The following is a 27,819-nucleotide window of genomic DNA, read 5'->3' on the forward strand; positions in this document are numbered from 1 at the left end:
GCATGGAATAGTGACAGCTTCACATTTTGCATGCAAGCAGAAACTTGCATTCCATAATTTTGCTTCTTTTTTTTTACCTTACAGGCTTTTATTCAGAGTTTGTCCAAAATGGGGAGTGATTTGTCTGCTACTTCCAAAAAAATTGTGCTTTCAGGTCAAGCATTCAATGCTATAGAGGTGTTTACAAGCCAGTATTTTAAGCATTCTCACCAGTTCACTCTCACTTTAGACATAATTGCAAGTAAAAGGAAAAAATAAATGACAAGTCGTTCCTTTTTACCATATTTATGATGGTGGTGGAAATTTTCAGCGTCAGCTGGAATCCATTCAGGAAATTTCTGATAGCGTGTTGAGGGGGTAGCTTAATCTCAGTTTCATACACTCCCTGGATCAGACCCGGATGCAAGTAAGAGAAAATCCCTTTTCCCTGTTTCGACAGTTGCATGATGACACTCATTCCCCATCTATTTGATGCTCTTGCATTAGATCCTGCCAGAGGAAGTGACATTAAAATCTGGCAATGGTTTGCACTACATGCAATGCAGATGCTCTTATAAAATATCTAAGTATCAGCTTCCAAATGCAGTTGTGTTGAGGTGGGCTGTTGGGTTTTGGTGTTGGGTTGTTTTTGTGCTTGCTTTACTTTTGCTCTGGCTTCGAGTAGGACCTGCAAAGGACCAGTTATTTTCTCTGTTGAATAATCACTTTATATCTTTGCTGTTAGAATGTGCAGCTCTGATGATTGTATGTGCTATAACTGGTCTCCTGGTTGGTTTGTTTTTAAAGTCATATATATTCTATCAGGGAAAAATACATGGAGTAACGGCCATTTGATACTAAAGAGAAGTGTTTATAGGTTGTACTGTGCTAAGTGTTTTGTATAGCAGATGACATGAGTATTATGTCTCATATTCCAAATAATCTGTTATTTATAATTCAGGAACAGAGGGCAGCACTGCTGTCAGCCTCATTAGCCATTGTAGGAGGCCATGTAGTGCCTCTTGGTACCCAGGGAAATGGAGAGAGACACAGGATGATGGATGCATAAATTTGTTTGTTGTTTCCATGATGTTCTCACATGGTGTTTGTTTTAACTCTGGTTGTAATATTCTTGTGTGTAGAAGCCGAAGGATGTTGAATATGTTGATTCCTTGAAACTTCATTTGTACGGACAAAGTGTGCTGCTTTTTAATGCTAATGCTCTACAAGTAAGCCTGTGTTGTCAGTTGGTGCCTGCAGACTTTTGAGCCATCTTCAGGAACTGCAAATGCTTTGATGCATCTCATGGTTAGTGTAACCGAATGCCTTTTAGTCATCAGGTTGGTCTGGATGTGAACTGGAGAAGTAATATGATGGATAGGTGGAAATCTCAGTGAGTAGGTTCACTTTGCCTTTGTAGTGAAGGATTAGTACATTCTCTTCTTAGTACATTGGTTTATTACATGAAAGCAGTTACATCTGACAGCTCTCCGTGTCACAGTTTTTAGTGTAGTGAGGAGAGATTTGTATTTCTGTAAGGTCTCCTGGCATAAGGCTTAAACATGCATGTTAAATATGGCAACTGACCATTTAGAGCTTTGCTTGTTCTGCTCTGCAGGATCCCAGGGGATGTTAGTCACAGGGGTGGGTCTTACTTCAGCTGGAGATGACATGGCAGGGAGGCAGAAAACTCAAAAGAGAACAGGTCTTGTCCCGTCCTCATCTTCAGCTTCCTTGTGTCGGTGGTTCAAGGTGTGTGTGTGTGTACATTTAATATAGCTGTAATTACAGGGGATGTAACATCTTACTGATTCATAGACTTTTGTGGATGTGTGCATGTGGTTTCTACTAACTGGTTGTTGTTCAGATGAAAGTAATTTGATAAAACATTTTGGCCTGTATTCAGTGTTATTTAAACTAGTAATGGTTGCTACTGACTAAATGTAGTTACTTCAGCCTGCGTGGAAATAAGAGTTGGTCCAGTCTGTGCTTCGGTCATAGAAATGTAGAATTCCAGACTGGTTTGGGTTGGAAGGGACCTTAAAGCTCATCTAGTTCCAACCCCCTGACACGGGCAGGGACACCTTCCACTAGTCATTCCCTGGCTTACTTTGACTCTTTCTCGTATTCCTCTATCACCTTGTTGGTTGTGAGTGGAATCAATGTAAGTACCAGCAGTTGTGTTTATGCAATGCAATATTCTCTTTCTGTATGAGTGACAACTAGGAAAAAATGTGGAATTTATTTCATCTAATTTTAGCAGCCTGCAAGGTGGCTTGTAGGTAGACTGCAGAGACAAGAGCTCACGCAGGGGATGCCGATTCCTGGTGCAGTGCCTGTCTCTTGGCCACAGCCAGGATCCAGCTGCCTGGTCTGAGCTAAGGTGAGATGATCCATCCACCCATCCACTGGGGACAGTTGTGTTTAATGGTATAGCTGAACCAGTCCAAACAGACTACACTAAAGAGACTGCATTGGTGGAAGAATGTGAAATACATCAGTGCAACTTGACTGTAATACAGAAAACCAGCTGGCTGCTGGTATGTGATTGAATTTTCAGTGCGGTTTAGGTGCAGGGCTTTGGGTGTTTTTAATCTTAACTCATCTGTATTTTAAATACATTTAAAATAATGCAATAACCACGTTGCATGCCACTTCTCCTAACTTCACTTCCATTTCCCCAGAGCATCCAGGTGTTGTTATTGCAGGCAGAGCATCTCAGCTGCTGGCACTGTCGGGCTTTGGCAGGCAGCACGTGTTGTCTGGGTAAAGAGAAGACTGAGGGAATTTAATATCGGAGCATCCATAAAAAATGGGAGCACTTTCTTTAGCAAAGGCTGCATAAAGCTTTCTTATGGGTGGAATTTACATTAATGCATTTTATTGTTCCATCTAAGCAGATAAAATGATAACCGTGGTGTCATGCTCACGTCTGTGACTATCCCGTTAAATAGGTTTTAGTACTTAATGGTTTTATTCTCATTCATTTCAAAGCAGCGATTATTTTCAAGAATAAAGATAATTAAATTTGTCTCAATGTTCTCAGGATTAAAGGGGGGGGGGGGGAAACCCTGTATTTTAAGGTGTATCACAGTGGATAAGGAGTTCTCTTTTGCTATTCCAAGCCTGGCAGTGCAATAGCCAGTCCTGTACCACTTCTGCGTGTGTTGTTAAGGAGCCTGGGAAGAGTTCTAGCAGCCATAAGAAGTGCTGCCTGTTGATGACATTTCAGAGGCATGCTCCAAGATGATGCCAAGAGCAAGTCTGGTGGCTGGTTTGGCATCAGGAGTAGGTGGGGAGCTGTAATCCATCTCAGCTGCATGCACTGGGGGTTTCCTGCTCTCCCTGGCTCCCACTCGCATGCTCGCTCCCGGGGACATGTGACTTTGGGCCATATTAGCAGGTTTATCCAAGCCTAGCCCCTCTGACTAACAGATGTAGGGAAAAGGGCATTCTGGGATTGCAGCAGTTGCTTTTGAACAACAATGTCCTTTTTGTAAGAATCTGATGCTTCTTAAAAGATGGAACATGACATCATTACTGTCGATCCAAGAAGCATTCCTTCAATAATACTGAGTGTGCTCTGGTTATCAGCTCCCTTCCCCCAGCTCCTCTCTCGTGCTTTTCTGACTGATGCTTTTTGTCTATTGTTTCGTCGGGGGCTGTAAATGTGAAACAGTTGTCTTTCAGTCTTATGTGCTTGTTAGAGCTGGAATCAAGTGGAATATTGTTGGCTTGTTTGAAAGAAAAAATAACAAAGCCCACCACTTTTCTTTCCAGTCTTCATAAATGTAGCGTGTGCTTCAGGTACAGGCTGAATTGGAGCTAATTATTTCCCTTCCCACACGGTATTAGTTACTGTGTTATGCAATGGAAGGTGGAGATGTCCCAGTCCTGTTCCTGTGCATCTCACTCAGCTTCATTAGCAGTTGGGAATGTCCTGTGCTGATGTCGCTTGTTCCGAAGGCTCCTATAAGTGATCCTGCATCGATGTGCAACGTGCCTCTGCGTGCTCACCAGTGCAGTATAGCAGTATAGCAGAGTTGTGGACAGCTGCATATTTTCTGTGTGTGTGTATATGTATTGGCCTACCACTGGGATTTTAAAGGAATCAGGAAAACTGGAGGCTCTTGCAGACTTTACAACTAGGTATGTCTTGGCTGTCTCTCACCCCATCGTCCTCTCCTCGTAGTTATTTGAACTAACAAGGAGCAGGCAGTCTTTGGCACTTTCACATGCTGCAACTGTCTAGAGAAGAGTACCACAGAACATAAACATGCAGGAGTATGTCTTTTTCCATGCTTGTAGGAATTGCTCCACAGGGAGGGGAAAACAAATGATTCATTGATGGTTTAGAGGGTAGGAGAAAGGTGGAGTTTATAGAGTCCAGGAAAGGAGGATAAATGGACAGGGATAAGGCCTTCTGATGCCTCAGTTAAACTCAGATTTGTTGTATTTGTTTTCTGGTTTTTAGAAGAACGAATTTGAGCAGTGAAATGTGAATTTAAAAAAGCACCAGTCTTGGCCAGACAGGGATTTTTGGGAAGAAGTGGGCTGTGTGATCAGCTGTTTGCCAGTCACACAGAATGCTTCTATTGGTATTTACAGGGAATTGAGAGGAAATCCTCATACCCAGGCTCTTCCTTTTTAGCTGTGTGTGGGGAGAAAGGTGCGTTTTACTTGTAATGCTTGTTTAGCTTCACCTGTTGTGATGATACAGTATGAATTTAGCACCACTTGGAGGTATACTTTTATTCTGGATAGATTCCAAGGCGCGCTGAATAAATGAAGGTAAACTCATGATACAAACAGGATTTTGTACATTCCAAATAGTGTCTGAAGTTGCAAGTTCCTCTGAATAAACTGTTTGCCGGTGGACTCTGGACCACTGTATCATATACTATCATGATTAAAATGGATGTCTGCTGCTTCAGCAGAGTAGAAAGATGTATCATGTATGGAATGGGGTGTCTCCTGTTCTGAATGCTGTTCCTCTAAAGAAGAGGGTTGCTAATCAGGCTCTGAAGAGCAGGCACTTTACAATAGAGATAATGAATTTAGATAAGAGAAAAAAACCCAAAAGGGCCATGACTAAGTTGTGGAAGCTTTAGAGAGGTCTCTGCGTATGTGCTGACATGAATAAAAACTGATCACTGTCTGCTTCGTAACTGGAGTGCAATTTTAGAAGTAAAAATACAAATAGAGATCAGTAAAGGGCAGTGGTGGTTCATACACTTCATACTGGTGCCATACATCTTGTCTTGCGAAGACCATCATAAATAGATATATATAGAGATGTGCAATTGTGTCATCCACTTTAAGACACAGTGGGTGTAACTCTTCAGAGGGAGGGTGTCAAGGTAATATGGGCTCACTGGTGACAAACTGGTTCTTGCTGTAGGTCAAAATGATTCTGGTGACTGCTCTGCAGGGGACTGAGCAGATGCTGGAGCAAAGAATGCCTCTCACTTTATGTTTTGACTTTGGTTTGTGGTCTGTGGAAATGCTTGACTGGTGTCACAGTGGGACTGTGACATTATCCCAGCAGATAGGTTGTGTTGTTTCACACAACAGGGATGCATGCCCTGGAAGAAGTGGAAACTGCTCTGCTGTAGCTTTGTTTCTTACTCTTACTCTTTGAGAAGAGGATAATCAGTGAAGGATTGCAATCTTTTTCTTACAGTAATCCATGCTGAAGAGGCTCCATTCATACAGATGAACCAAGGGTTGAGGCAGCACTTTAAACCCAGATAGTCGGTCGGCTAACTGCCCAGCAGGATGCCATCAACCAGCCGAGCGGGCAGCCTGAAGGACCCAGAAATTGCAGAGCTCTTCTTTAAAGAAGATCCAGAAAAGCTCTTCACAGATCTCCGAGAGATTGGCCATGGAAGCTTCGGAGCAGTTTATTTTGTAAGTAGCTTTGTGACTTGTGAATTTTGGCTGTATGTCTTTTTATCTTGAAGCCATGGTTGTAGGCTTATTTTGAATGTATTGAGGAAGAGAAACTACTGTGAATCTTTTAGATATGTGGTGGTGTGTGTCTGTACAGTCTCAGCCCATTCACAAGCTTGCAGTAGCTGTAAGGTGTTTGCATATGCAGTGAAAAGGAGAACTGGAAACATGGCCCTTGCCCAGTGCGTTTGGGTGCACCATTATGTTACAAGCAGGGATTTATCTGCTAATTCAAATATTACTTCTCCTCCATCAATTCTCACTGGCAATGCCATTCTCTTGGTCTGATCATCTCCTTTTATCTTAAGTTCTCTCTCCCTTTGTGCATACCCTCAGGCTCCCTTAAAGCCATTCTTTGTGTTTGACACCTAAGGATTGGTTCTGTCACATCCTTCCCTACTTCAGGCAGGAATCCCAGTATTCATCTGCATGAGACTTTTGACGTGGTCATCTGGATAGCAGAAATTTTCCCCAGCTGATACAGTTCAACTGGAGGTGGGATGCCTCATGGTAGCCTCATTTGCGGGTTGCTGTACATTAACCAAAGTGCATCCTCTGAGACCTTCATTTAAAAGCCCCCGTTTTCCTCAGAAAACCTTTTCACATTTATAATTATAGGAGGTGTGGCCAAACCTGCCAATTTTCCTTCAGAAAGCCATTTGTGTCAGTATTTTATGAGATGCCTATTCATTGTTAATAATTGCAGCAGACCATGTTGGGAACCTTCCAGCACAAATCTAATGCAGCACAGATGAACTAATTAGGAAAAGCTTCTTAATTTTGTTCCCTGCTTAAAACTATGAGCTGCCACTGTCTGGGAACAGGTCTGGGGGAGGAAGTGCTTCCTGAAGAAACAGTACTCACCTTGTGGCCTTTACTTCATCTCATTCACTCACTTTGGTTAAAGAGTGGATATGAAAAAGACATCACACTACTCCAACCCATTTTGGGGCTTTATTTTTGTCAAGTGTGAGTTGTAGCCTGTAAGTTTTTTGTTATGGTACCTTTTTACTGCTAGCAGGCCTGAGATCTTGAATCTGAAACTGTTCCATGTAGTGTACTGCATAGCACAAACAGAAGCCCAAAAGATGAGATGGACAAAGTGGAGGGAGAAATTTAGTGTGAGTTAAATAGAGAACTAAAGTAAGGGAGTGTATGTCTTAAATCCTTTATTCCTTTGTAACACTAGGGAAAAAACCTGCTCTTAAGTTTTGTTAGCAGGATTTTGATTCTGCTATTGCAAACAATGAAACTTTCTCTAATCAATGTAATTAGTACTGGATTATGGTTAATAACTGTTTAAAAGCATATTACCAAAGCCGATGACACACTCCACCTTTTCTTTGCTCATGCTTTAATTCTCTCATTGGTGAGGTTACTCTCGTCGCCAGATGTTGATCCTTTTGCGGGGAGCTTTTGGAGGAAAGCGGGGTGTATGTGCATAAATGTCTGCCATGAAACAAGTCTTCTTCGTTTGGATCTTTTAAATCTTGGAACGTCTCCGTGGCTTTTGGTTAGGAACTGTCTTTTTTCACTTATTCCAGATCGCAGGGACACTAAAAACCCAAACAAAACTCTGTAATTTGAACGTTGATGGGGTGTCAGCTGGGATGGTTCTTTTGCTCCCAGCTTGGTGTCAGTGTTAAGCAAACTCAATGAGGAGTTGCTTGCTTGGTTCCTCTAATTCACAGCAACCCCCCTCACCAGCCTGCTTTCATTGCCTCTAGCCTCGACCAAAAATGTTGATGAGAAATAGATGCAGGAGTGATTAAAAAAGTATAAAAATCCATATATTCCTGAGATCTCTTCCTGCCCTATTAAATGCAGTTTACTCTTTCCATGTTTGTTGTTCCTACTTTACTTTCCTTTCATCCCTGATCCCAAGAAGGGGTGATATGTTACTTTACATGATAACTGACTAAAAGTGTTCACTCCTGTCTCTTTGTTTCTGTTACATCCTGCAGTGGCAGAAAGTTTCTGTTTTTCCTTTAACAATTGACATGGATTTTGCTGGTTCACCTCATGGTTTTAGCTTCTTAGAAGCTGCAAGTCTGGCACCTCTGAATCATTTTGGTATTATCCTTACCCTACTTTGCAGTGTAATAATAGCTTTCACTTGACACAGGAAACCTACTACACTGGAACACTGCAGATGGAGCAGAAGAATAACCCACTCCCTTTTGTTAGAGCTGTGCTCCTTCTGCTATACTGTAGTATTTGGCTTGCCTGGTTTGTTGCAGTTCTTCACTGGTTGGACTGTTTCATAGACGGTCTCTAATTAGTAAAGATCTAGGAGTCAGAACTTTATTCTTCCTTTTTTTGAGTCTCAAAACCCAAATATAGTCACCCCCCAACTTTAGTGTCAGCAAGACAGGAGGAAGGATCTGCTCAAACAGATAGAAAACTAAAAATAGGATTGGTTCAAGCTCATCATAACTGGTTGAAGTAAAGACTGTCAGGGAATTCTGGGAATCTCGAATGGACAGCAGAATTAAAACGTTATGGAAGAACCTTTTTACAAAAGGCAGAGTCCTGGTACTTCATTAATCCATGTTCTGATAGGTTGTGCTTCATAGTGCAAATATATGCAAAATCAGCATTTTCATCAATCATCCATGAATGCTGTGGTGCACAATATTCTGATTTATATGGTCTGGTTTCATACCCAAGTTGATAATTCTTATCAGAGAGACTTGGGGGTTTTCCTCCATCACCCTCCCATGCTGCTGAAATCCTTAACAAAAGAGAGGCTAGAGTCTGGTCTGGAGCCATCCTCCCCACAAGGTGAAGCAGCCCTGCCCCTTCTTCTGCCAGAGGGGAATGAGCAATTGCCTTGGTGCTTGGTGCTGTGTCCCCATCCCTTCTTTAAGACACAATAGCTGATTTGTGGGAGCACTGGGGAGAAAGATACTGGTGTGCAGAGCAGGTATCTACTGTGCACCTTGGTTTGTTTGGAATGGAACAAGGGGGTTGAGCATTGCTTCTGTTTTGTCTGATATGGACCTGAGCAGTGAGAGAAGTTGATTTAGGGAAAATCAGTTTTATTTGAGTCAGAGCTGCTTTTATAAGCTATGATTTTTAGTTTAGAAGTGACAGTACATGGCTGCTGCAGAAACCTGCTGCATGCTGAGCATGGAGAAATGTCATGCTTTGTCTCATGAACAGGAGGATGATCTTCAACTTCTAACAGATGCAGCAGGCACACCCCTTGGAAGATATTTTAGTTTAACTCTCTGCAAAAGTTAACTAAGGGATAAAGATTGGTTTTTTTTTATGGGTATGTTTGGTTTACATCTCATGGGGAATCTCAGTCTGAAGAAACTGATGCATTGTGTTTTCCCATTACAGGCACGTGATGTGCGCACCAATGAAGTGGTGGCCATCAAGAAAATGTCATATAGTGGGAAGCAGTCCAATGAGGTATGTAGAACATACTGCATGTTGAATCTTGACCATTGCAAATACCTGTTATATAGGATTATTTTAACTGGCTTGGGTTACAGCAGGAGAAACCTTTAACTGTACAGGTGAATGAGGGTACAGTGAAAAATCAGTTTACTGTTCACAGCATATTTCTGCTTAATCTGCTGCTGGAAAAGATGGGTAGGATTCTTTTCTTTCAGACAGAAAGGGCTTTTTTATGGGACCACATAAATGTGTAGAAAGCAAAAAAGGAAATTAAAAATGGTAGGTTTGTCTATTACCATGTCTGTTTGCCCTTAAATGTTCCATTTGAAATGGCTTTCAAAGTAACCACATTGCTCATTGGACAAAGGAATAATAGCAGCGGATGCAGTGGTGAAAAATTCCGAGGGAATTTTGCATGTGCAAAGTAGTAAGGCAGAATGCATCCTTCCCTGGAATGACTGTGCTGATGAGGAGCTAAAACAAAAGCAAACCAGCAGTGAATGAATGAGTGTGAAAATCTGAGCAGCAGCATAATTACGGAAGAGCTGCCGGAGCCAGGGATTAAAGCAGTCTCTGCAGAGGTCTGCAGAAGTAGGCCTCTGAGATTGAAGTATTAAGTGTTTTCATGGCCACCCCAGTTGTGTGTTTTTTCCCTACGACGCGTTACAGAGATAATTGATTTTATACTTGGAATGTTTAAGTGCTAATACAGGGTCTTGAAAAGCCCAACATGACATGAGCAGCCCATTTGGTGGTATTTCTGGTAAATGACATCTATCAAATCATGGTGTGATTTTTTTTTTTATTTTTTTTTTATTTCCTCCAGAAGTATTTATTGCAAGACTCTTGTTCAGGGCATTCATGGTTCCCTCCCTCCATTCTCTCTGTTCTAGTCTTAGAAGCAGTCTTGCTCCGATGAGTTTGACTAACAACTCGTTTTCTGCGCCTGCCTTTTGTGTATTGATCATCTGCGCTACAAGGAACTGAGCTATTCCTTCCTTTGTGTGTGTGTGTGTGTGTGTGTATCTGTGTAGGAGGTAGAGGTGGCAGTGTCTCTCCAGCAGTCCTAAATTCTAGCTTCCCAGTTAAATTTGCTGTGCGTGCTTCTATTTTGTCACTGCGGTGACTTGTTTAACTGTGTACTGATGAAAGAATAATTTGTACTTACTACTTGTCCCACTGTTTTAATTACTGTGAGCTATAAATACTCTATTCACATGAATGAAACAAACTGTGCATGCTTCAGAAATAGCTTTTGTTTGTCTTCAGTGCGTATGTGTCTTTATTTTGAAGAAAGCAATAAGACCAAGAATGAAATGCTGTCTATTTTACCTCTATATTTATTTGTTTTGTTCAGAAGTTTGCTAAAGTTATGAACTAGCCTATGTAAAGAAATTGATTAAGGGCATTCTGGTATCGTTTATAAGATTTTTATCATTGCTGGGAACAATTATTCTCTAAGGATACATTTTATAGTAAAAATAAGTTGGAAAACCTTTGAAATAAGTGGTACTGTGAACTTTGAAATATGTAGTACTGTGATGTTAAGTACACATCTTAATGTGATCCTGGACAGTTTTTTTAATGCAGGAAATCATAAACACGTCTTGATTAATATATCACTTCTCGCTTCCCAACAGAGAAGGTTAGCATGGTGCATTCTTGGTTTGGCTTTTATTAGTACCTCAAAGCCTTAGGAGCTAAAAGGCAACTAAGTTGTTCTTGTACTGGAACAAGGGTGTCAGTGAGAGAGTTCACATTAGAATAGCTGCACTAATGCACTCTTAGTGAAGTTCCGGGTGCTGAGCAGTGCTTAGTCAATTGGCTGCCTCAGTTGTGGCCACCATGTTCCCTGGTTTCATTTGTTTCTCTAACCCTAAAATATTTATTGAGGAGGATTTGGGTTTTGCATGTGTTTTCTAAAGCATTTGGGTGTATGAGACCTCTGTCCATCTGTGAGTCTTAGGCACATACAAGGAAGTGTGTGCTGAGAGATTAACAGGACCTGGAAAACAGCATTTGAACCTTTTGGAGTTGGTGGATATGCAGTGAATGAGAACACTTGATGGTTTCCTCCAAGGACAGTAACGGCGGTGTCTAGGCACACATTGGAACATGACTTTTTGGCCTCTTCTGTACTTCAAAGTTGCACTGGCGGAGCTCTCCTTTTATAATCCTGGATTTTGTTTTATCTGTTTGCTCTTTCTCTCTTGCAGAACCATTCCCTTATCTTGTAGGTAACTCATTTTAAATCGGTCCTTTGACAAGACTAAACTAGTGATGGAGGAACGTTATCAACAGAGTCAGATATTGGGTAACTGATAAATGGAGCCTCAGCCAGCATAATATAGTTACTAGTAAGGACAGGTCTTTCTGTCTACAGCAGTTAAGGGAGAGACAGCTGATCCTGCTGAAGGACACTTATTATCCACATCTCTTTCAGGCTGGGATGTATGTTTGATTTGACAACAGAAATGGTGTCCCTTAAAAAAGGAACACTGCTTTTTTGAGGACTTGCTCCAATATTGTTTGCCAGTATAGCCTATGCATACACATAAAGTATTACACTGATGAGAGATCCTTACATGTAGTCTAATCAATCAACAGCTTATTTTGTAGATGTGTTGAGGAGTTAAGCAGTGAACATCATGGTATTGATGTAAATCTATTTTGATTTGGAACCTCAAGATGATTTTATTTCTTAAAATAATTAAAATAATATAATGACTTAACAACCTGAAAAAAAAAGGTAACAGTTGATAAAGTCTTTCTATTTCTTTTATTTTCTACAGAAATGGCAAGATATTATTAAGGAAGTCAAGTTCCTCCAAAAAATAAAACACCCTAACAGTATAGAATACAAAGGCTGCTATTTGCGGGAGCATACAGCATGGGTAAGCATCTGCTGCACTCTTCTCTTGTCTTGGTTAAGGGCAGTTTGAAATTTCTCCAGCTGGCTTTCAAGAGGCACCTGACCACTTGCATTGCACAGACTCAGCTGAGGGTAGCCCAGGACCTCACAGTTGCTCAGCAAAACTGAGTGTAGTTTTTGGAAACAAGATTTAGGGAAATTTTCCCTTTCATTTGCAGAGTAAGGGGGTTGTTTTTCTAGTGTATTTAGCTTGATGGACTGAGTATTTTAAATGAGTAATAATAGCATAATAATATAAATAAGTCTATTTTGAGGTATAAGTATTTCTGTTTCACTAAATTCTACTGTTGTATAGTGTTTACTTCGTTGTCATTTCTGTGTGTGTGTTCAGGTGACAAAACCAACCAGCTGGTTTTATCTCTGGCTGTTATCTCCTAATTCGTTACATACATTTGATTTAAACAAACAAAACCCACTCTCACACCCCAACTAAATTTGGGTTATTTGAGAGTGTGTGCATAAAAATGCCTATGGTAGGAATAGATGTGATTTGCTATGCAGAGTAAGCGTTTTATCAGGTAAAAAGTGTAATGTACACCTCTCAGATGAAGTTTTTGTAGTATGATATACTAAAGAATTGATATTGTTGAACTAACAGTTGAAATTATAAGTACTGATCTTGGGTTAGCTTCAATAAATCCATAGGACAAAGTTTTAGTTTCTTTTTTTGCAGTCTGACTGGGACAAAATCTTAAGTAAATCCCTAAATAGCCCTTTAATACTCTGATAAGCTTGTTAAGTGCAATTTAACATTGCTGTTAAGTATGTGCATATAAAATAAGATCTGTTATACAATACATAACTGGTTCTGAACATGCTTTTGTGCCTTCCTCGGCAAGTTTTGTGGGTTGGTTATCTTCCACAGGAAGGCTGTGCTAATTCTAGTTAGAGCTGTCCTCATAGGAGAGGTCAGTGTGACGGTTCTAGGATGGGGTGTATGTTACAAGCAGTACTTGGTTTGTTATGGCAGTCTGCACCGAATGCACCAGGGAATGTTTCTTGATTTTTTTCCACAGGAACCTAGAAAACATACATTTACTATCAGAGATTTTCTAACAACTCCTTTTAATTTCTTCCCATACAGCTTGTTATGGAATATTGTTTAGGATCAGCATCAGACTTACTAGAAGGTATGTTATTCACATTTACTTGATTGAAAGTCAGGAGTAGAGTGCTGAAATAGGAGGTTACAGCATCAGAGTTGTCCATGAGTGGGTAGTTTTATTTGTGGGCTGAGTGGACAGGTTCATTTTCCCAGGTTCTTGCTGGCTGTTATGGTTTCTGTGTCAAACACCAGCTTTCCTAGGGGCCTGGTTTCCCCTTGGTTTGTATTGTTTTAAAGTTGTCAGTCAGCTTTTTATTTTCCTCTGAGTTTTAGGTTCTCCTGTCATGACAGTTCAAGAGTTATTTCTGCAAACCCTCGCTGTTGATCCTAATGCTTACTAACAACTGCAGGCCTGTTGACTAAAATAGCACTGCAGCAGTAGTAGGGTTTTGCTTGATGAGGTCTGTTGTTAAACGGTCATTTTTCTATCAGGCTTCTTGAAGGAACTTTCTTTGAAGATGTATGTGTGGCCAGTAAGTTGTTCATCTCCTTTCCTTGCCAGCAGCGTTTCAGGACAAAAGGCTGAGCTGCCAGAGTCATCTGTGTTGCTACAGCTTATTCATGTGTGCATTGTAAAGTCCTAGGATTTGGGATTTAGCTTCATTAATGGAAAACTGAATGTTGAGTCTCAAATAGGTGTTTGGGAGGATGGTCGCAGAACTGACAGGAAAACAGTTTACAGTTGCAAAGTAGTCCCTTTTATAGTAGATAGGTGCTGGTTTACAGTTAGAAGATTACATCTGATAACAGAATGTACACTGTGAACTAATTTTTACATTTGCTTCTCAAACTGAACATAGTAAAAATGGCTTTTCAGTATTTTCTCTCTGTTTATGTTGTTAACAGTACTCACTTGCATGCTGCAAACTGCATTGTTTTCTTTAATATTGAATTTTAAATAAATTCTTTCCTTAAGTTCATAAAAAGCCATTGCAAGAAGTGGAAATAGCAGCAATTACCCATGGTGCTCTCCAGGGATTAGCATACTTGCATTCTCACAATATGATCCATAGGTAAGTGGTTATACTTTTGCTGTCTCACACACTTAACAGGTAATTTATTTTCTTGATTGTATTCCCTTTCATCCCAAATTCAATATTTGCAAGCAAGAGATTTTCTTTTTGCTCTGCCCATCTGCTCCCCAGCTAGTGATTTATAGTAGACAAATACTAGCAAGCTACATATCTCCATATGCACTGTCTCTTACAGCTGGTGTTCATAATTTGTGCAGAATTGCTTTGAGTCTACTAAGCTTTTCAATTCTTGATATGATGCTGATTGTTCCCTGAAGCTGTGAATAGCAAGGCAGGCTCAGTTCACCTAACTTCCTTGTGGCAACTGCAAGGCAGAGATTGCTGGGGTGGGGGGAACACTTGTACCTCAAAAGTCAGTTTTATATTAACACACCTGTTGAGAAGCACACAGTAAGTATGGGATGCAAATGTTCTTTGTGTCTAAAGGGCCTGCTGCATTTTAATAGGATGGAGGATTTAAATAGTTATGTTATTAGGACTTTCTGAAAAGATTTGATAAAGGACATGGTTACTTCAGGAGGTTTTGTTGAACTGTAAATGAAGCTTATCCAGGTGTGGCATTAACCTTCAGGTTCAAGCTCCTGTACTTGGAGAAAATCTGGTGTGTTTTGTAGTCTGTCTTATAGAAGATTTTATGTTTTTGGAGAGGAATAATCCTGACACTTGTATTCTATAATCAGAGATATCAAGGCAGGAAACATCCTGCTGACAGAGCCAGGACAGGTGAAACTTGCTGACTTTGGGTCTGCTTCCATAGCATCTCCTGCCAACTCATTTGTGGGGACGCCATATTGGTAAGTCAAGAGCTTCACGTATTTCTGGCTTTGTGAAGTGAAAAGATCATATATTGGGTATTTAATACACTTGGGATTTATTTGAGCTAGCTTTGTAGTCTTCAAGTTGCGCAGTGATAAAATGGACTTTGCCAAAGATTAAAGAGTAAATAGGCTCTGACCTCAAGAAGTTGTGAATTCTTGCATTTAAAGTTCACAAACAGTAATAAAACTATTGTTAGGCTGACTTTAAGCAGCAGAGGTGGGATTGAATCATCTCCTAATATATTTAAATCATTCCCCCCCCAGTGGTTTTAACAATTCATATGTTCTTGCCGCGTCCAATTGTTGAAATAACTGAAGTGTTTTTTCTTCCATAGGAAAGGCCAGGTTCATTGACCAAAACCCTTTGCAGCTCCCTTGTATGCTTTTGATCTCTTACACCTAGTCTGTGGTGTTTACACAACTGCATGCTCTAATTCTTTCACCAGAATTGGCCAGCCAGCTAAATTGTTGGGGGAGGGCAAAAAAGCTGGTGATGCTCAAGAATGGAGAACTGAGCAAAGCACAGGAGAACAGCACACAGCCTCTCCACAGGCTTGTGCTGCTGTGGGTGCCTGGTCTTTGTTCGCAGTATTCCCTGTCCATGCCTGATACCTTGGGGAATGATTTGCTTACAGTAGCTGAGATCAGTGAAGCAGCCTGTTTCATTGGAGTACTGATGCTGATATAATGTGTGCCATTGCCCAGAATTTTATGAGCATCAATTTCCTTCTCTTAGGATGGCCCCAGAAGTGATTTTAGCCATGGATGAAGGGCAGTATGATGGCAAAGTAGATGTTTGGTCTCTTGGAATTACCTGTATTGAGTTAGGTAAGTTATTTTATTTGAAAAAATTATAAAATGTAGTTATTTGATACTAAGAACTTATTCAGCTGAATCACAGTGCAGAAGATCTCTGCTTCTGTCCTCGTCCTGGTTTCTCTGGGGCTTAAGTTTTAGAGAAAAGGGCTAAATGTGACCTCTAGAATTCAAATCTCCAATTTGGTGTTTATTGAACTGGTGTTTTCATTACCTGAAGGAAGAGTTACGTAGACAAAGAAAATAGCCAGACAGTATCACTAAAGATGTTCACAGTCTGTGAGAGAGGCAGTTCTGAACTGAAAACCAGTCTGTTTGCTGAACTGCTTTAGAAATGAACCATTAAAAGTGCCAGTGTGAAAATCTACCTAATGATAGAAGTTGATACTGTTTGCATGTAAATCTAAGATATGGTTCTGCAACAGTGAAGGTTTGGATAAGTGGACAGCTTCAAAGCTATATTCAGTGTGCGTTATCACTTGTGAATAGATTTGGCTGGGAAATATCTGGGCTGTTTTAAAGAAAAGGTACAGACTAATCCAGTTTTGAAGTGGAATCCTATAAATCAATCCCCAAAGAAATGATGGTGTCACCATTAGAGCAGACTCCTTAAAGCAGAACATCAGTTTTAAAGGCCGGTGTTAGTATGGCATTCTATTTAAAAACATGCAGTATTGGAACAAAAATACACTCACTGAAGCACAGCACTGCTCAGGCTTCACTCGGGATCTAGCTCTCTGGAAGCACTTAGCTGTAAGTTTTACTGGGGACGGTGAGTTTTCACCTGAGGCTGTCCTACCATCCTTGTCAGATCTCATTGCTCATACTCCAGACCAACTTTGGTGGAGGAGCAGCAGCAACGAGAGCTCTCAGGAGCACGTTAATCCATGTGAACTGCACAGTTTAGCTAAAAGTGCTGTCTGGCATTCCAAACTGTCAACTTCATTTTCTTCCAGGACATGAAATAGATTCTTTCTACAGAGCAGAGATTATTTTTTTGGGGGTTGCCAATATAAAGCCAGTTGAAGGGGTGTGACTGTCAGGACAGAATCCTGCTCCAAGTGTGGAGTAAGGAGACTTGGCTGGCTGCGGTGCTCCAGGAATGCAGTGAGCTCATGGCCACCACACCCCCGGGAGCCTTCCTGCACGCTGCATGTTTGCAATATGAAGCTTTGGGCTTCATCTGTGTCTTCCTAGTGTAGTGGGAGGTGAGGCTAGGTCAGCATGGTAGAGCATTGGAGGCTGGGCCGGTGCGGTTGTCTCAGTTGGGATGGTTTGAACACGCATGGGAGGGAAGCAGGACAAGGAGATGGCTGGTAGTCTTCAAATGATCACTTAGTCTTAGAAATGGCTTCATTGAGGGCTCAGTGTCAGTGTTTCCTAAAGGTTTCTGTTTTATTCAGATGAGTTAAGAGGGAAAAAAACTGGGGAGGGCAGTCAGTTAGGACTCAAAAAGTTTAAGGGGTCAGTTAAGAGAGTTTAATGGATAATCAGCCTCATCCTTGATGGCAGCAACCAGTTATCGAACAGACTACAGAAAGTAAAGTGCTACATTTGGGGAAGGGCTTAACTCCACAATTTTTCCATTCTAGGGAATTTGTAGGGCTTAGTCCATGCTGTGATAGTGATGAGTGAACTGTGATCTCTGATGCATAGCTTACTGCTACTATGCAACTCGAAATTGAAAAGCAGAACCCGAAAACAAGCTTTATTTTTCCTTGTTTAGGTTTTTTTTGGGAAGGAAGAATTTTCTGTTGCGTTTTTCACTCATGTAGGAATGGCCTTGCGGCCTGACCAGCTCCTCTGGAATGTTTATGGCAAGGCTGAGCTTTATAGGTTTACCCCATAAACATTCTGATGGAGCTTCAGTTTTGTTGTTCCAGTGAGATCATCTCCTTCCTCATTAAGCTTTCATGCTGTGTCAGTCTATAAGAGTAACACAAGCTTGAAAGGGAGAGAAGAGCCAAAGAGAATGCAACTCTCAAAATAGTATAAAGAGTTGGCCTGTTACTGACTTCCTGCCCATGTGCTTAGTCAGTTAAGTGTGATTTGATGGTTCTTGTTACCAGCTTTTTCTTCATCACTGCTGTCCTAGAATTAAATATTTGTTAGCTTTTTAGCAACTGTAGTTAAAAAAAGGGGGTGGGGGGCAGTGAAACCAGGGACGCTTAGTGGCTAAACACCGACTGTAGAGCTTACTGTTAACTTACTCCAATTTTAGTACATTAAAAAGAGTCAGAGAACTGAACTATGATAAACCACGTAATTTAAAAGCTTGAGAGGACAAGGCATTTGATCTTCAGAGTGCTTTCATCTTCTGCAATGGCATAGGACATATGCCAACATATCCGTCTGATTGCAGGGTAGGGTTGGTTTGGGGTTCCATGTTCAGGCAATAGTGATTCTGCTGATGTGGTTTTCTTTTTAAAGGGATGTAAACTAAAATAAAGAGCAAAACCATGAGACTATCTCCCTGTATAAAAACTATTTTCTTTTGTGTGTAGCGGAAAGGAAGCCTCCTTTGTTTAATATGAACGCAATGAGTGCCTTATATCACATAGCGCAGAATGAATCCCCTACACTACAGTCTAATGAATGGTGAGTATTACTGAGGGAGGAATGTTGCAGGGAATTGCTGTAAATGGAGTGCTTTGTCATGCTGAGTTCTTGAAATGGCAGGATTCCTGTTGGGAGGATGTGAGCTGGAAGGTTCTTACTAGGTTCACTATACATTTTATATACAAAACTGACCCATCTCTAAATATGCATTTTTAGACTCTAGAATGTGGTCAAAGTGGAACACGCCACTGGAAGATCCTGTAAGAAGTTCAGTTCATGGGTCAGTAAAGTTTTGAAGTTCCCAGGCGAGCCAAAAACGTGGGGTTTAGAGTTGTTTCATCACCAACCACACTGTCAGTGCTTAAATTTTGTTGGAGATGAAGACGCTGCTTGTGAGTGGCAAGCCTCTGTCGCGTAAACTTCAGAAGAATAAAGCACGTTTTGTGCTTCCCAGCCCCAAAGCTGTCTTTTGAAACAGCAAACACAGTAAACTGATTTCAGAAATCAAAAAGTCCCTAATGGTGTTTTTCTGAGCCACAGTCCTGGGCCTCTAACATCCTACATTGTACCTGAGTTTTAGATTACCTTTTACTACCTCTGAGATTTTTCTTTTGAGGCTATTTCATACCCTGGTGCCTGATACAACATTCAGCTCATTTTATGCATTTTATTTTTTTCTGACCAAAAAATGCAGTAATTTAATTTGCTGGGAAAATTGGAGTAGCAACCCCCCCCCCCCCCAATTACATCATGGGAGCAGTGGGGGAGGAAAGAAAGATAACCTGTACAACTGATATGCTGCTGTTTTCAGGGTATAATCCTGCCCCGCTGAAAACCTGTGTGCAGAGGGAAAAACAAGGGCAAAATACAGTGTTTTACCTTGCAGAATGAGAGAAGTTACTAAACAAATCATGACCTTAAGTCTTACTTGTGACAGATTGCATAGTTGTGTCTGAGGGGCTGGTGGCATTCAGGAATTGTGTGTTAATGCAGCCAGTGGATGAAACACCAGCACACAGAGGTGGAATGGGGCAGAGGCTCTGATTAAACCATGAAGAGTTTATGCAATATAGAAGTGGCCAGGTTTGGTGCTTGCACTGAGCTACAGGGGTGTCTGCCTTTACATGGAAATATCCTTCCTCTGGAATTTGCTCTTAAGCTTGACCATTTTGCCTGGGAGCTGAGGTTAAAGGGCTCTACCTACTAATGGTGGGCTTTGGTTTGACCAGGGATGTCAGAGGCTGTAGTATGAAATATGGGGTCTGTGTGGTTTCTCCCCATCTTTTTCTGCTAGGGGCACTCAGGGGTTCCCTGCCCATTGCAGGGGGGTTGGAACTAGATCATCTTTAAGGTCCCTTCCAACCCAAATAAGTCTGAGTATCTGGATTCCTTAATGAATGAAACTGGGCCGTTAACTCAGATGGGGTTTTTTCTTTTCCTTTTTTCTTGCCACAGGTCTGATTATTTTCGAAACTTCGTAGATTCTTGCCTCCAGAAAATTCCTCAAGACAGGCCTACATCAGAGGAGCTTCTGAAGGTTGGATTCCTTGTCCTTTTTGTTTTCCACATAGTATTAAAAAGGGGCCATGACCTGCAATGTTCTTCTGTCTCACCTGCCATACTAGGCTGTGGTTAATGATGCTTTCTCTGCCTGTTACTTCTATTACCTTTGCGCCGAGGGTGCTGTGGAGGGTTCTGAGCTGGCTGTCCTAGCTTCATTTTCCCTTTCTAGGGCAGTTCCCTAAGTGGCACTCCAAGCCAGCCTTGTTCTCATAAAAGGATACCCCATCGAGTGACACCGGATGACCATCAACTTGTCAGGAGTTTCAGTTTAAGCTCACTCTATGCTTCCAGTGACTATAATCCTGACAGAGCTGCCATGCATTAGTTAGCAAACACCTTTCCTTGTTTCCCTTTTTATTCTGTGTATATATATACACACACTCCCCTAAAGGCTTTTTATCCTCTCCCATCACCTATATGCTTTACATGTAGCACTGAAATCTGCTGTTCTAATGGTATCCCTGAGAGAAAGGGAGCAGGGGAAAAGCAGGGTTTTTTTCCCATACATTTCTTGACATGAATAAACCTCAGCCTTCTGCAGGATTCTTGCTTGCTTTCTTACTTTGGCTTCCATTTGTGCTCTTGTGTGCTGCAGACACTTGGTTTTCCTTGCTTTAGTCTGGAAACAAAGCCAGCCTTGCTAAAAGCTGACGTGTTCCTAAGTGAACGCAACTCGCATAGAAGTTGGGTGTTCGAGCTGCTTTATTGTAGGTGGGATTTGATGGATTTCCTTTGTGGCATCAGGTGGCATTCAGGATTCTGCTAACTTGTCACTCTTTTTACAGTGCTCGTGACATAATTTTGGGGTTTCTTTATTTTAATCCTGGCCATGTTTCTGCTCAGTTGCTCTGAAGGAAAATGGATGCTATTTATGAAGGTTTTATCATCCCCTTTTTTGCATGTTTTTACTGAAATGGTTCTGAGGACTTTTGCCTCTTCAAAAAAGAAAACCTGTATTCAGAAAGTAAATGCAATTACCCAGGAACGGGTTCAGTGTGGGAGTGCAGTCCTGCCATTTCAGAACCCTGCAGATAGGTTTTATTTTGAGCAGTGCACTGCAATTAAAGAGAACATTGATGGAAATTAAACGTTTGTGTATTTATTCCTTCCATATCTATAGTCTGAAACAGCTGCGTGCCACTTCACAGGGACAGGTAGGGACTGTGACATGATGGAAATGGCAATGCAGTTCTCCAGAGGAACAAAATGAAACTAGTGGTGGTGTTAATAATGACTCATGCTTGCACAGCACATTTCAGCTGGAGCCTGCAAAAGCTGCTTCTGACATACAGCGACAGGAATTGTTTTACCTATTGGCAAAGTGCAGCCACCTTTGCAGTGCAATGCAGTGAATATCTCCCCCCAGAAAAACATAATAGGGCTAACTGTTCTTCTAGAACCGAGCTTGAAGGTTCACAGCCTATTTTATGACTCAGAGCTGTGTGCTGAGTGTTTGATTCTCCAGCTTTTCTAAACAAGGAAAAGGGTTTTATAGTGAGAGTTTGGTGATGAGTTGATTTAACTATTTGGTTAGAGGTACTAGCCAGCTTAACAACTTCAGCATTGATATGTTATTTGTTGCTCTTCCATCTTTAAACCACAGGTAGAGAACATTTCTAAAAACCCCAATACCCAAAGGAGTCCAGTTTTAAACTAAACCTGTTTTCATGATGAGTGAAATACCATTCCTGGCTTTTTTTCCACATCTTTATTTTTTGGTGGATGTCTCCCATCAGAAAGCAATCATCCTGAAATCTGTCTGGATTGTGAAGTCTGCAGATAGTGCCAGCATGAGCCGCAGAGGTCTCCTCCTGGGCAGGGAAGAAGGCTAACAAACCCAGATAGAGGTCATAGTTGTATCCTCAAAGCATGTGTACTGGGGGCATAAGAGGTCACTCACCTATTTGTGTGTCCTACAGCATATGTTTGTTCTTCGGGAGCGGCCCGAAACAGTGTTAATAGACTTGATTCAGAGAACAAAGGATGCGGTGAGAGAACTGGACAACCTGCAGTATCGTAAAATGAAGAAGCTCCTTTTCCAGGAGGCACACAATGGCCCTGCAGTTGAAACACAGGAGGAGGAGGAGGTGAGGGAAGGTTTGGGTTTCATCACTGAACCAGGGAATGATGCTGTCATTCAGATAACCACAACTGGAGAAGAGAAGGCTGCATGGAGGCCTCATAGCAGCCTTCCAGTATCTGAAGGGGGCCTATAGGGATGCTGGGGAGGGACTCTTCATTAGGGACTGTAGTGACAGGACAAGGGGTAACGGGTTCAAACTTAAACAGGGGAAGTTTAGATTGGATATAAGGAGGAAATTCTTTCCTGTGAGGGTGGTGAGGCACTGGAATGGGTTGCCCAGGGAGGTTGTGAATGCTCCATCCCTGGCAGTGTTCAAGGCCAGGTTGGACGAAGTCTTGAGTGAGGTGGTTTAGTGTGAGGTGTCCCTGCCCATGGCAGGGGGTTGGAACTGGATGATCTTAAGGTCCTTTCCAACCCTCACAATTCTATGGTTCTATGATTCTAACTCGGATAGTGCTAAAACCAGTGAAGGCTGTTTACACACCTGGCTATAAACTGTGTCTTCCTCTCTGTGCTTGGATTAAAGCTACCTCGAGGCACAAACAAGGACAAACAGGGTAGATGCCTCGTGCTGGCAAGAAGCTGTGCCATGTATTCATGGTTGAGCAGTTGGCTTCCAGTTCCATAAATCCCAGCTTTTTTTGCCTGTTTATAAAGCTTCATGAGGACTCTTTTAGCAACTAGTTAACCTCTGTTTTGACCATTTGTACAAGGCCCTTAACAGTCCTCTAGTTTTGACTGGAGAATGTTGTTCTAAGGCATAGAAATTTGTACTTGATTTAAAAGAAAAAGGGACAAAAAAAAAGCAGTCAAGGAAATCAGCCTGGTTTTGGGTTGCAAACTGCAGTCACCATGACTGTAGTTCTCATGTGCAGAGAGAAACTGTGTGAGATGCAGGGTCCCAGCGGAGCGCTTAGGTGATGCTGGTGTCAGAACAGTTTCTGGTGACACGCTGTTGCTGATACATGATCGAGTTCAGCTTGTTAACAGGCTCTGTGTTGAAAAGAATCTGACATCAGCCAGTTAATCTTGACAAGGCTGACTCCTTCTCTCCCCTGCATCCCACAAGAGAAATGTTTCATGGCAATGCCCAGAGGGTGGGAACTGCCATGATGTGACAGGTAGATGCCTTTAGAAAGAAATGGATTGAACATTTCATTTGGTCATGTCCATAGATACAACTGTGATGGATTTTGAGTTCTCTTAATAATTCCTATCTCCTAGGAACAAGATCACGGTGTCGGCAGGACAGGAACAGTGAATAGTGTCGGAAGTAATCAGTCCATTCCTAGCATGTCTATCAGTGCCAGTAGCCAAAGCAGTAGTGTTAACAGTCTTCCAGATGCCTCGGATGATAAGAGCGAGCTGGATATGATGGAGGGGGACCACACCGTGATGTCAAATAGCTCTGTCATTCATTTAAAGCCGGTAAGCGCTGGATTTATACTGGATAACTTTGAAGGTGTAAAACAGGGAGAGGGTTTGGTTGGCATGATGACCAAAAGTTGTGTTTCCTATCCAGGTCATTATCTGCAGGTTATAATGCTGTGCCCCAAATATGTTAATGTGCACTGGAAGCTTTGGAAGGTTGCTGTAAAAATCATTTCTTTCTGTTGATTCACTAACAATTATTTTACTAACTGAATCGTTTCAAAAGGAGTTTGCTTTACTGTGAGGAGCTGCAATGTGAGGTTGTGAATAGGTTTATTTAGTGGATGCTTCCAGAGTACTGCTTCCTGGGCCAAAGGATGTGAGTTCCCCCTTTTTACGTCCTAGTTAGGGAAGTACAGAACCCAGAGCAGTGGCTGAAATCTGTTCCTGGAGCACCCAGTTTTGCAGCACTTGATTCAAATATGTGGATGCATGGAAAAAGAAACACAGCACTCTGGCCATGGCAAGGTGTGAAACCACTTCCCCTGCTTCAGCTCTGTACAGTGAAAGATAAACTGGAGAGCTTCCCTCTGATCCATACTGCTCCCTCTATGGAGGGGTTATCACATGTGTTCTCAAAGCAGTAACGTTCCCTCAGTTAATGATAGGTGTGGTTAGAATGTTTTGTTCTTTGCCCAGATATGCACCAAAGACACAGGTATTTCCTTGGGGAGTTAATTACTGTATCATATCTAACTACTAATCGCTCTGTGATGAATGACAAACCCAAAATAAGAGTGTGGAATACACCATGACAAATCCTAAAATTTCCTTTGAGGTATTTCTGTAGTGGGTGTAGTGAAAATCTTCCTCTCTCTTTCAGGGTTGCAAACATGCTGGTTTTGTCTTTCAGGCTTGATATCATCTACTTTATAGCTTTAATGTTTTGTTGAAGTCAACTAACTCACTTTTCAGTTTTACATTCGCTTTTCTCTTTTTCAGCTTTAACTAATCATTTTCCCTCTTGGTAAGAAAAATGCACAATGAAACTCCCAAAAGCAAAGATCCTAGATCAGAGCTCTTGATGCAGACTGTTCCTTCAACCACCTTATTGGCAGGAGAATCTTTCAGGGCTGATGAATGTAAAATGGTTTTTCTTCCTTTTAGATGTCTTTTGAACCAAACCCAAGTAAAAATCTTGATTAACACAGCTTCTCTTTATTCTCTCACATTACTATTTGCTGATAAGGAGGAGGAAAACTACAGAGAGGAATCAGATCCTCGGACAAGGGCATCAGAACCCCAGTCTCCTCCCCAAGTATCTCGCCACAAGTCTCATTATCGCAACCGAGAGCACTTTGCTACTATACGCACAGCATCGCTGGTACGTGAAGGTGGTGGTTTGGATGAAGTTGTAGGGGAAGGGACACGTTTGAACCTAGCTCAGTGTCACTAGTAGAGCTGTTAGGATTTCATCATAATATGAGCTATCCACAGTGACAGAGACATTATCACTGAAATAGTTGAATGTAAGTTAATAAAAGCTTAAATGCGACACCTGGGCAAATGTAATTTGTGCATATTAGAGATTTTCAAACCCAGGAAACAGTTTGTAATAATAAGCTGGCTATTCTTTTCATATGCATATTATGTGTATTTGTATGTATATATATGCACCCTCATTGCAGTGGGCTAAAAGACATTATTTAGTATCAGCTTTATAGCAATTGTACAGTTTTTCTGCTGGCGCCCAGCAGAGCTTATCTTCCGCAGCAGAATTCAGTTCTGAATCTGCTCTGCTGCCATTAGGATGTGTGCTTTTCTTTACAGCAAAATCATATTTCTATCCTGTATAGTTTTCTTTTGTGGTTTGAAGACTGCTGAAAAGCAGATTAAGCATTAACTTACTTTGGCCTGATGTGGTTATCTTCCTAGGTGACAAGGCAAATGCAGGAACATGAACAAGACTCGGAACTCCGAGAGCAGATGTCTGGCTACAAACGTATGAGACGGCAACACCAGAAGCAGCTGATGGCATTAGAGAATAAACTGAAGGCAGAGATGGATGAACATCGCCTCAGGTTGGACAAAGACCTTGAAACACAGCGTAACAATTTTGCTGCAGAAATGGAAAAGCTCATTAAAAAGCACCAAGCAGCCATGGAGAAAGAGGTAGGAAATCATGGTTTAGCAGACCAGTCCATACTGTTAATGGCATTGAATTGTCCACCGCTCCTCATTGATGAGATATGCTATTATAGACTCTTACATGTCTGTTTTCAGGAGCCAAACAAATTGCTAATTAGAAAAAGGATAATACCTCACCCCCTTACACTAAGGGGCTTATGTAACTAGAGGAAAGGTATGTCCTTCATCACAGTGCGTTATACTAAATGTTAGCGTGTTGACCCCAGAAAAAATACTGTGAGGGTTTTCCTTTCTTTTGCCATGCATATGCTGCCAATAACTGACTGCCATCGAGTGTTCTGGAGGCAGATCAGCCTGCAGAGAAATGTGCCAGCTACACTTAAATGTTCACTGTTGAATTGCTTATGGGTATGGGACTTTTTATGTTTTTAAATAATTGATAATGAAGTGGCGCTGCCTACACCAGTTATTATTGATTCTTTGTTCATCTTGGATCTCTCAGTGGAGGGCTAAGGATATAGTTTATCATAAGGTGTTGACTGTGTTAGGCAGGACTAGCTGAACAGTAGGGCTGAGGAAATGAAGCACTGGAAAGAGGACTCCTGCCGGGTGTGTTGATGGGGGGTTGGAATGAGAAGAGAATGAGGGCAAGCTCTTGAGGCTCATGCTTATTCAGAGTCATGGTGAGTATCATGGTGACTGTACCAAGAGTTCTGGGTCTTGGGCTGAAATGGAACATGAGCTGTAATCCATCGGGACGCAGACTGATTTGCTGCCGGATTTGCTGTAGGCTAAAGTGATGGCCAATGAAGAAAAGAAGTTTCAGCAGCACATTCAGGCCCAACAGAAAAAAGAATTGAACAGTTTCCTGGAGTCCCAGAAGAGAGAGTATAAACTCCGTAAAGAGCAGCTGAAAGAGGTAACTCATCTGTAATGAGAAATGTGAATATAGTGCAGTGCATGATGTGGTGTGAGAGCCGGTCAGGGAGAAAAGTGACCCTGTGCACAAGATGTTTCCCCGGATGCTGCAAGTTCTGCATTTCATCAGCAGAGTCCTGTACATGTGTTTGTTCAGCTCTTTGACCTTAGACTCAGAGGGTTTATTCATATATTGGTGCCTTTACATTCATCTTGTGAAAGTACAACCTTCTCCATTGTTTAATATTCCTTTTTCAGCCAGAAACATGCAAAGTTGGCAGTCCTAAGGAATGAAAAAGGTAGAAAGGTCATGAGCATTTTTCTCATACCTTTTTGCTGCAGATATTGACCGTGCACTCCAGCAGTTAATGAAGCTTCTTATCACTTAATGATGTTTCTGTAGCAGCAGCAAGAAAACAAAACAGTAAAGAAAACCTGCAGATATTTTGTTGTTTTTTTTTAAAGGAAAATACCTATAAAACACTGTTTAATTTAAATGGAGAAAGCTGTGTAATAGCTTAAAAACCATTGTATTGTGGTGAAAAATCATGACCTTTGTGAGAGGCAGAGAAACTGTAGAATCAAACTTCCTGATTCTTTCTGTGGAGTGGTTGAAACCATAAGCACTATAAATAATTCTTTTGAAAGAACCATTTAATGCTCAACCATCAACTTGGGTGACGCAACTTAGGAACTTGCTCCAAAGGGGAATATTCCCAAACATAGACATTTCCCAGGAGGAAAAAAAAAAAAGGCTAAAGAGCAGCAAAGCCAAGAAAGATCTAACAAAAACTATAGTAGTGTGGGCTTTTTATAATAACAGAGAGTCTTTTTCTGAGTGGGCAAGAGATCATAGAGCACCAAGAAGCACTGATGAAATACAGAGTTCTGTCTCATGCTGAAGTTGAGATGTATCATGACAAGCCTAGTTACTGTAGGGGCACCTCTAGTACGCAGTTCGAGCAAGCAGAGTCTTCTGCCAAAGATGCTTCAAGTTACGTGTTGTATTTAGTACAAATGTGCCAGCTGTGGCTTTAAGTTTGACCTGTGAACTTTATATCGTTTATGTAAGTTGCAGTGGCTCTGCCTTGATGACTGACTTGTAAAATGCATATGAGTTCCGACATGAACAT

General features: G+C 41.4%; 1 protein-coding gene across 1 annotated transcript in view; it reads left to right on the forward strand.

Moving 5' to 3' along the window:
- Nucleotides 1-27,819, forward strand: part of TAOK1 (TAO kinase 1) — a 65,527-nt gene that overhangs the window by 24,751 nt on the left and 12,957 nt on the right. The window contains exons 2-15 of the mRNA XM_057414787.1: nucleotides 5,663-5,889; nucleotides 9,280-9,351; nucleotides 12,132-12,233; nucleotides 13,356-13,401; nucleotides 14,293-14,389; nucleotides 15,091-15,204; nucleotides 15,965-16,056; nucleotides 18,549-18,642; nucleotides 20,059-20,140; nucleotides 22,086-22,253; nucleotides 23,474-23,677; nucleotides 24,870-25,004; nucleotides 25,556-25,792; nucleotides 26,559-26,687. Of these exons, the coding sequence (XP_057270770.1) occupies nucleotides 5,758-5,889; nucleotides 9,280-9,351; nucleotides 12,132-12,233; nucleotides 13,356-13,401; nucleotides 14,293-14,389; nucleotides 15,091-15,204; nucleotides 15,965-16,056; nucleotides 18,549-18,642; nucleotides 20,059-20,140; nucleotides 22,086-22,253; nucleotides 23,474-23,677; nucleotides 24,870-25,004; nucleotides 25,556-25,792; nucleotides 26,559-26,687 (1,704 nt within the window). The 5' untranslated portion in view covers nucleotides 5,663-5,757. The remainder of the gene's footprint in view (nucleotides 1-5,662; nucleotides 5,890-9,279; nucleotides 9,352-12,131; nucleotides 12,234-13,355; nucleotides 13,402-14,292; nucleotides 14,390-15,090; nucleotides 15,205-15,964; nucleotides 16,057-18,548; nucleotides 18,643-20,058; nucleotides 20,141-22,085; nucleotides 22,254-23,473; nucleotides 23,678-24,869; nucleotides 25,005-25,555; nucleotides 25,793-26,558; nucleotides 26,688-27,819) is intronic.

This window comes from Pezoporus wallicus, unplaced genomic scaffold (assembly GCF_028554395.1).
Source record: "Pezoporus wallicus isolate ANWC-B61680 ecotype Strahan unplaced genomic scaffold, APGP_CSIRO_Pwel_v1 contig_8517, whole genome shotgun sequence".
NCBI lineage: Eukaryota > Metazoa > Chordata > Aves > Psittaciformes > Psittacidae > Pezoporus > Pezoporus wallicus.